Raw genomic sequence first — 10059 nt, 5'->3', positions numbered from 1 at the left:
AAATTGTGCCAGAACAGAAAAAGATCTAAAAGATTTACTAGGATGAAGAAAAAGCATACAAGAGGGAACACGGCTCTAACTATTCTGATCTACAGCACTCACCAAGAAGATGGAGATTTGGGTTCTGGACTGTTTTGATATTTTATGCAATAACTATTTAATATACAATATTTTAGCATATGCTAAATAATCAGATTCAGTTTAAAGTTCCCTGTGCATGTGTTTGATGAGAGGAGGAAACTGATTTAAGAATAAATCTTTGGTGCACACTGCCACATGTACATGACAGGTGTCAGACAGCTGCTGGAGTAGCATGGCAGTGCATGCTGCACCAGTGCACAGCAACACTGGCACGGTACAACTGAGCACTCAAACATCAAAAATCACCCAAAAGTTATGCAGGTAACTGCAGTGGTGTTCTTCTGCAGGCACCTTACAACACAGATTGCAACTGCCTTCAATGACATCATCTCTCATATCAATCAGGCAAAGTCATAATTCATACTTTTCTCACCCTTATGTTTATCTAGTAAGCTTTCCCGTTCTGGCAGTACTCCTTTTAATGGCAATGGGTGCTGTGCTGGTGGCTAAATTTGCTGCAATAATGAGAGAGTTGCTGCATGTTGCTCTCAAATAAGAATCCTCAGCACTTGCAGACTCTGAAATGCCTCTAATCTGTGCACACTGGAGAAAAAGGATTCATGACCTGCCAGCAAGACTCTGTCTTCTACTGTGTATTTAATTGAAAGAATGAATGTTGTTGTTGGGTTTGGGGTTTTTTGTTTGTTTGTTTTTCTTTTTCTTTAGTTGAATTAGTACAGTGAACTGATAAAATAAACCCCAAAGCGTTCAGCTGCCCCTCTCCCTTTCATTACATATAAGCAACCAACAAAGTATATACATACTGCCAATGTATTCTCATCCCAGCAACATCCTTCCAAGGTATACAAATTTTTTCACTAGTGATTAGAATCACAGGAAAGTTAAATTATTTGCCTGAAGTCACACAAGAGACCCATGGCTAAGTCACCTGAAACCCAGCTGAGTCACTGCTCTGTGCAGTGAGCCACAGGCTGTCAGACTGCCTTCCTGGGATACCCACCACCAGCATCCAGTCTGGACACCCCTTCACACATCATCTACCTTCCTCCCCTGTGTCCAGCCCTGCCTGCAGATGCCTCTGCCCCTCCTCCCCCAGATCCTGCCTGGCTGCTGGAACACAGAAAGGTGGCTGAGGAAAGCTACTACATAGAACAGCATATTACTACCCTGACTGTTTATCTATCATTTGTTTGGGACAAAGGCTCACTTTGTGTCTTAGATGAAAACAGGCAGCTGTATAGTCGTATGTCTGAAAATCTTCATTAATGCCATTAACATGTTTACAGTTAAGGAAACTATGTTATAGGACATTCTTTGTAATAATTATAAACTTCAATATAGAATTTACTCCTTCAGAGCACTAAGCAAGTAATTCCTCAGTGTTCCTATGGGATGAGTAGGTCAGCACATATTCTTACATCCATTTTATGAACAGCAGGAGTTGAGAGAGAAATTAAGTATTTTGCTACATTGAGAGGACAGAGTCAGGACTTGAAATGCTCCTCTTTTAAACCCCACATTTGTTCCTAGAGAGAGGTTTCTCCTTTAGAACACACAAGAAACATATCATGGTGCTCCATGCTTTTTTCTCCTACAGGTATTCATGTCTTTTTCTAGGTCATTCTCTACCTGGAAAAAAGAACATGCCCTTTTGACCTAAGCAAACTGAGCATGGTGCAAGCTTTTCATCCAGGACAAAACTGAACAGGAACAAGGCTGTTGCTCCATTTCCCCACAAAAAAGCATGAAAAAACAAGACCAGTAATTTATTATGTAACTGCTCCAGTTCAGATTGCTGGGCCTGTGGGTGTCATATGAAATATGAACAGTAGATGGCATACATCTGCTCCTCTTTTCCCAAAAATCAAAAAGGAGCAGGAACCTGATGCTGGGTTGTCCCATGTCGTGCTCTGAAGGTCTGGCAAAGCTCAGACACTTACAAATGCACTTTGCTTATTTGGGACCCATACAGCAACAACAGCAACAATTCACAAAGCACACAGCAATCAGACGGCTACACAGAGAGACAGAGAGCTTTGCCAGCTGCCTGTTTATTTATATGCAGCTTTTCCTAAAATCACAAGATAAAAACTGGAAAATATCTTCGCTGCCCATAAACAAGCCCAAGGGGATGATTGCAAATGTGAAAGTCTGAACACTGGCACCAGATGTTGCAAGCTACTTGATTGACCTGTTTTGCTTTAGTTTGGTTTTTTTGGTCTCTGTATAGCAGCAGGGACATTTAGGTGGAAAGTTACAAAGAAATAAGAATTGAAATAAAGGTAGTAGCAGACCTGGAAATTGGACTAGAGGGAAAAACTAAAGTTCCCATCTCATTCAAGGAAATAAAGAGAATAATTAGCTACAAAAGGTAAATTTCTGCTGGACAGCTGAGGTTGTCAAAGTCTTTGCTACTGTGCACCATTACAAGTAACTACATCTATAGGTACAGACCTATATAAACCTTGATAAAGAGATGACAAAGAGGGACAAAGCCTGCATCTTAGCAAGGTAATCAAAAGGGAACATTATTTTGGTATTAAAGATACCCTGCTTGAAAATGGCAGCCCAATTTAAAGACCTGATATGAAAATACAGAGGAAATGGTACTTGAAGTCTAATTAGGAGTAATGCAATGGAAAGCAAAAAAGAAAAATCAAGTATGATTACTATTAGTACTACTACTACTACTACTACTACTAATGGCTTCATCTATGTTATGTGCTCTTACATCCTCAGAGGGAAGTGGGAGGACCATCATAATTTTCGTCTTCTAAAACTGCACTCACATAGTTAAACAAAGACATTAGCATGGAGCATAAAAGGTCAACAGCCCACTATGCAGAGATCTCTGAGCCCAGTCAGCTTGGCCCTCTGAACTCTCTATTTCCTTTTCTTTCCCATGGTTCTCTGCTCTAAACCCCTTCTCTAAGTGTGAAAATTCTGCTAGAGATGTAGCAGCCTATAGGGCCTCCTGCTCACAACATCCTCTATGACCTGAATCCAAGACAAGTATTGTCAGCAGCTCACACTGCCCACAGTGATACATTTGGCACTCACTATTTCTCAAGAGCCAGGGCTCAGTGTTCCCTACTCATATCTTGCCTCAGAAGAGAAGAGTCAACAAGCCATGGGCAGATTTCACTTTGCAAGTGCAAGAGACGACAAAAAGTTCTTGAGGGATGGCTCTGCAGAGCACCTCTCAAACCCAATGGGCCCAGATTACTGTCAATAGCTACTCAGGGGTGTTTGCTCCCACACCACTGACTTTGCCAGAAGTGGATTAGGGAAGATTCACACAGTCCCTTCGTCCAGCTTTTGAGGCAATGAACTACCAGCAGCAGGAAAACTATTGAACCAACAAAGTTGGATCTGGACAAAAACATTCTATATGCATGTCTTCTCTGGTTTACACTTGTCTTGTTTCAGACCATAATACGCTTTCCCAGCACAATAAAAAGGCATTCCCAGGTTTTAACAGAGAATAATATAGCTAGAATTACCAAAATAGCTAGAAATACCAAAAGACAATCAATCTTCTGAATAAAAACAATACGGGTAATTCAAATTCTTCTGTGTGAATTCCATTTGTATACTAGCATTACAAATCATGAATCAACAATTTTAAGAAATGTAACTTTATATAAAGAACCAGCATATGCTGAAAGCAAGATATTGCCATGGACAAGAACATATGTAATCTCTGTGCAGTCAGATGGAAATCTGCTACTTTTATTTTCTGAGCCACTGAACATCTCATGAGAAGCTGAACTGCTCTGAACATAAAAAAAACCCCAAAAACCATGTTACCATGTTTCAGTTTGTATAGGCTATCTCTCAGCAAGATAAATCCCAGAAATATTTTCATACAAACACAGCTAGAAACAGATATGTCCAGCTATCCAACTGTGGCACCCTTCAAGTGGACGAGCACTTACCTCCTATTGCACTTTGCTATGTCATCAAACAGGAGCTTCCACTGGGGTCGTCCAATCAAAAGCCTGGAGTTTAAAGCTTGATATTTTTCACCAATTATTTTCTGCAAGAAACAAAAAAATCCATTCTGCCTGATTTGCAAATTTCCTCATATCACCCAGGGCTCCCATTTCTGCTATTGGCTGACTTGCTGGAGTGCTGAGGTGTAAAACCTGAGCACAAGTAACAGTTGTGATGGGAGCTGCAGCCATTTTATGCACCAATACCTCTGCTCAGTATCTTTTCAATGGCTCTCCTTGGTGTTAGTTATATACATTGTCCCTCATACAGCTACTCATTAATTTCTACATTACTTTTAAACCAATTTATTTAATCCATAAAACAATAACCATGCTCCTGTTACTCATTCCCACACTGGCTTTTAATGCTAAGCTGGAAGAAATGCTGCTGATGCAAAAATCATATTTTTGTCTGAAGTCTTTTTTTAAACTTGTACAAGTAACTATTAAGATGACTAGGTCTGAAAAAGTAACAAGGGAAATCTTACTTTTCTCCCTGAGAGTCGTTTGCCAGCTGTTTTGAGCTGCTGCAACAGCAGAAAGCAGCCAAAACTGCTCCCCAGATGGAACCCACTCCATTCCAGAATGCTAACTCACCAGCATTTTGATAAGGTGTAACGCCCTCCCACTGCAGGGCACAATCCTGGGTTTCCTGTTCTAACACAGCAGCAAGAGGCAGAGAGCTACACATTATCTAGGCTCCCACATTCCCTTCCTTGCTGAACAACCGAAAACACTGCTCACATCAATGCAAACACAGTCCTGGCCAACTCAGCCTCCTTTGGGCTTTTATAGACAAGAGGCACTTGCTGCAGGGTGAGTTCTTACCACACGGGCACAAGGGCTTCTCACAAAGGGAGCAAGAAGTGCAACTGCCCAAATTTTGGCAGCAGTCAGCACTTTGGACCAACATCAGTGAACACACCACCTGTATGGCAATGGAGACTTAACTCCTGCTTGAGCAATTATGAGCAGCACTATGCTTCATAGCAGTTTTGTTCAACAGCCACAAAAAACATGATTCTAAAGAAGGACTTCAATCAAAAAGCTGACTTAAATAAATTCAGCAGCTGCTCAATTAGCATCACTATGCAGTATTTGTATACTATATAGTATCAGAAAACTCCCTTTGAATTGACTATTATTTCACTTTCCCTATCACATTGCATTGCAGTCCTGCTTCAGGTTTTAATTTTAACCTAAAAAATTACATAGCAGGTTCATCAATTAGGCATTTTCAAGCACTCCATTTCCATCAACATATGTTGTCCAGGCATTGCATTTGTCATAGTCATAACTACTGTAGCTACCACATCATTTAAACTACAGGATTGTGTTCTTACCAGAGCAGTGAATGTTATGCTATCTCCACCTGATGGCAGGCAGATCAAAATCATTTGGGCATGGTTTTTCACTGCATTTCATGTTTTCCAGTAATTGTTAGGCTTGGCTCTGGGCCCCCTGTAGTCAAGGGAAAGCTTCCTGACACGGCACAGAAAAGATTTGTACCTAGGCTTATAATGTACTACATACATAGTATGTACAAAGTGCTACATAATGTGCTGCATAATGTAAAATGAAGATTGCAAGCATAAATAGTTACAGGAAACGCCAAGAGTTGGGGAATTAGCCCGGCATTAGCGTTCGCAATATAAGTCAACTGACAGTTCAGTATAATTTCCAGACTTACACATCAAGAAATTTCTACCTTTCGTCTATATATGAAATAATGAAATAAAAAGTTTTTAAAAGTAGCTAGATTCTTTCAAAACATGTATGAGAAAAGAAGATTTGAGTTTGCAAGTTCCTAGAACTATTCTGGTTTGGTTCTTAGCCCAGAAACGATGCAGATTTCCCATCGAACACAGCCAACTGTCTGGTCTGTGGCCTGGCCTTGAAGGCCCTTGTTCCTAGAAAAGGGAGATATGGATTTCTGCCTGCACTTATCAAGTTAAGGGTACTGCACTAGACTCCCTTAATGCTGTGGGGATGAACTGGCTGTCTTGCTCTATTAATGAATCAGTCACCCGAGTTTACGGCCTCATCTCCTGTTTTTACCATCTGCAGTAATCCCCTTCTGCCTTTGACTGACAGTTTGCATTGCCTATTACTCCAAGGTCTAGTTTAGTTTACAAACAACATTTGGCCACATACCTGTATTCCATCTGTTTGACTGAGGTACAGCTGGATATTTATATAATCTGGCCGATTCTCCTGCCAAAGCTGGGAGGATGATAAAAACAGCTAGTGAAATAATATTCTTTTCCTTAATGCAAGCGTGAAGTCACTTGTGCCTACTATACTGAGGTACATGGGTTTCAGCATCAATGAAGTAAGCTTTTCACTGAAGAGGATGTGCTTGTATAGCACATCATGCTATGTAAAAAATATTATTTTAGGAAGCTACATGGCTCTTAAAATATACTTGAAATTATAAATCCCACTCCCTTTTCAATCTGCCTACTAGCCAAATGACTAAAGGCCACTCAAGGCTTCCCAGACTGCATATGCTTCTTCTTCCATCTCATAAGGTAGTCTGGACACAGATAAGTGTCCAGGCTACTGGAACATGGCAACACTGCAATGAAACATTGGTGATGGATACTCAAACTGGTTTTGATCCAAGAACAAATGAAGCCTGGATCAGGCAGCCCAAGCTACTGCTGGAGCTCACTCGTTTTGAGCAAGGCTGCCATCCTCTACAGAATGCCAGGTGTGTGGTGTCGGCATACCTTGCATTTAAGTTGTCAGGATCCCTCCAAACAACACCCATTACCTTGTTATGCAACATACAGAGCAGATCTGCAAACCAGCGGAAAGACTCAATGTCCCTGCACACCCAGATGAAGTAGAGTCTTCTGAGCTTGTAGCATTTCCAGCCATCACTTGAAAATAAAATGTGTGGGTAGTTAAAAATTATAATTTAAAAAGGAAACATTAATGAGGATGCTTTATATTTATTAATGGAAACATGAATTTCCTTTAGAAGCTAACTGCTAAGTTGCTCTTCAAGCTATGACACATCAGACGCTGAATTGACCAACGCAGCCTATTCAGATTATCCTGAGAATATTAAATATCTAGCACAGAGCTAGCAGCCATTACAGAGACTGCTTCCACACTAGGAAATTGTCAGCTATACAGGTGATTCGGGCAGCAAATATGGATTCATATATCATCATCAAACTTTTATTTCAAAGCAAAGGAGACATTCTAAGTTCAAGTGTATTATGTCAATGCTTTATTAGGTTTATAAAGAGGCCCGTAAGTGGAAAATATTGACAAATGTAATCATATCAGGACTTAATTCTGCCTTTCTATGTGAAAGGCTTTGGTTGATTATAATTAATACTGTAGCAAAATCACAAAGACCAAATGAAATCAGAGCTCCATTGTGTTAGGGAACTGTGTGATATGCTACAGACCTCAGAAAATGCTGGTGGATAAAGTGCAGCCATGGGCAGATTCTGGCATTGCACTTAGAAAAACAGGACTCTCATGTCAGATTTCTAATTCAATTAAAACACAAATAAGTACAAAGGAAGGATTCGAATTAGCTAGGAAAGAAAATAGAAATAAAAATATCCTGATGAATAATGAGTTCAAATAAAGCAAAAGTATTCAGGAAGCATTTTCTTAGTTAGCCAACAGTGGTTTGTGTTTTTCTGATTACTAAAATGGTCACTGCACAGTTTTCTCCTTTTCCTCCTAGAATGATTTTCAGATAGTTCACTAAAGATTAAATTTAAAATGCCAATCCTAGGAGCCAGGCCTGGTCGAAAAGTTTTCATGATACATCTCACCATACCCACTGTACTTTATTCCAAACTGTACAGTTGCTGGCATATCCAGCCAGGATATAGGGTTAATAGATCTATATAAGTGATGGCTTCAACCAGTGTCTTGCCTCCCCATACCTCTGCCTACCCCTTGCTCTGAGGACCAAGGATGGAGACATCAGCAGCACCTCAGCAGCACATAGAACTGAGAACTCACCTTTCATGTAAACTCCCCAGAGAGAGTAAAAAAAGTGCTTTCAGACTGGGGAGTACAGTGTCTTCCAAGTCCTGATTTCCAATTTTTTATTTGTTAACTGCTGACTTTCCAAACATGATTTCCTCCATCTCTTTCTGACTGCCCAGACTCAGACAAGCACTTAGGAAGGGTCAAAATCTGGTCAGGTATGACAAGAGAACTATAAGCAGTAGCAAGGAAAGTAAGTGCTTTTCCCTATAAAAAGGGATAAAAGAGAAAAACGCAAGGCATTTTGTATTGAAATGCCCCAGTTCAGCCACAAACACCACTCTAGGTGATGAAACACTGCATCTGGACAAAGAGGCTGGACTGCAAGACTTCATCAAACAAGTCCAGCATAGATTTAAAATAGCACCCCAGACACATATGCCTGGGTTACCTCCAGCAGGATATATTGTGTAGGAGAGGTGCAATCCCCCATTACAACCCCCATTTCTTGTGTGTTTCTGTGTTTCGCTGCCCATAACAGCCATTATTTACAGACTCTTGTGCATAAAAGCCTCTAACTTTCCATAAAGTACATCATAATTTCTTAAAATAGGGCACAGGGTTCAACAGCTAAGTGGAGGAAAGGGCAGGGGCATGAATCAAATTATGTACGTACAACAGGAAAACAACGGAGCAAGAAACAAGATTTCAAGGACAGACTCTGGATCTCTCCTAGGCCTGAGTGTCCTTGACACAACAGGACTGGCCTGGCTGCTCTACAGAGCTGGCACCATCAGGCAGTTTGCATCTTCGTACCTGCCAATATCTGCTTCCAAGCCAGGGCAAAGACACACACAGATCAGCCACTAAACCAGAGTCTTGTTGATGTTTAAATACTGAGGAGGGAAGCAGACTAAGACTGTTCTATTCCCCAGAATGATGCCTTTGTATATTGTACAGTGCACAAGGGGAAGAGCAGCTAAAAAGGCAGGTTATGGAATTAGCTCCTTAGAAGTCAATTTATGGCTTTATGCAGATAAATGGACATTGCAAAATCCTTTGGACACTACCATTTTCTTGCAATGTCTGTGAGAATTTCTACAGCCTCAGATAACATACATTAGAGGCAAACATCTAATTACCTGCTGCTGGCCCAACTTTGTGTTCCATGACATTTTGCTAAACACTATCAGGGATAATCCATCACAAGGAAAACAGTCATTTTATCCACCTGAGCCCCAGGCTTTCAGCAAAAATGCACCATGGTTTTGAGAAAGTGATCTGTATGCTCTCAAGAAAAGAAAATGAGGGAGCCCAAGATGGTCTGTGGGGGCTGCAGCACCACGAGACACACAAGGCTAATAACTTTCAGGCACTTGGCACTGTCAGGTCCAGCCCAGGCTAAGGACAGAAGAATGTGTGCAGCACCTAAATTCCATACTTCAGCTTCACTTTGGAGTTAGAGCTGACCATGGCATGCTCAACTCGTAAGAAATGCTTTAACTGCGCATTGTAAAGCCCTCCCAAATCCAGATGGCCTCTCAGGGAAGGTTTGCTGCTTTGGCTGGCTGTTTATACTGGGCATTTGATACAGGGGTGCTTAACTTGTGACTGGAGCCCTTAACCAGTAACTCCAGCAAATATAAATAAAATCAACAGCAATCATAAAAGGAAGTTTATTTCACATAGCATAAGATTTAGTGGGAACCATGCTGTCAATGTGACAGAAAAACAAGAGGTGAAAGGTTTAATCTGCATAGAATATCAAAGGTTTTAATGTAATTTTAAAATAGAGAGAGGGAAAAAAATAAGGGAAAAATAGAAAAATGCATACGTAAAATTTAAACTTTTTAAATGGACTTAAACATCAGCACACTACATGAATTCAGGTTGATCCCCTTCTATTAGAACCTCAAGCTTAGACATTAAAAGGTCAAACCAGGAGAGCTGGTCCTGCATTTCCAGCAGAAAGATTGTCACAATTGTCTGACTCCCAAAA

General features: G+C 40.6%; 1 protein-coding gene across 1 annotated transcript in view; it reads right to left on the bottom strand.

Moving 5' to 3' along the window:
• Positions 1 to 10059, bottom strand: part of NOX4 (NADPH oxidase 4) — a 100452-nt gene that overhangs the window by 2511 nt on the left and 87882 nt on the right. The window contains exons 15-17 of the mRNA XM_014311792.2: positions 6874 to 6982; positions 6252 to 6320; positions 4041 to 4141 (exon numbers count right to left, since the gene is read on the bottom strand). Of these exons, the coding sequence (XP_014167267.2) occupies positions 4041 to 4141; positions 6252 to 6320; positions 6874 to 6982 (279 nt within the window). The remainder of the gene's footprint in view (positions 1 to 4040; positions 4142 to 6251; positions 6321 to 6873; positions 6983 to 10059) is intronic.

The sequence above is a fragment of the Geospiza fortis genome, unplaced genomic scaffold (assembly GCF_000277835.1).
Source record: "Geospiza fortis unplaced genomic scaffold, GeoFor_1.0 scaffold16, whole genome shotgun sequence".
Classification (NCBI taxonomy): Eukaryota; Metazoa; Chordata; class Aves; order Passeriformes; family Thraupidae; genus Geospiza; species Geospiza fortis.
Note: the sequence above shows the minus strand (reverse complement) of the source record. Positions and strands in the feature narration are given on the sequence as shown.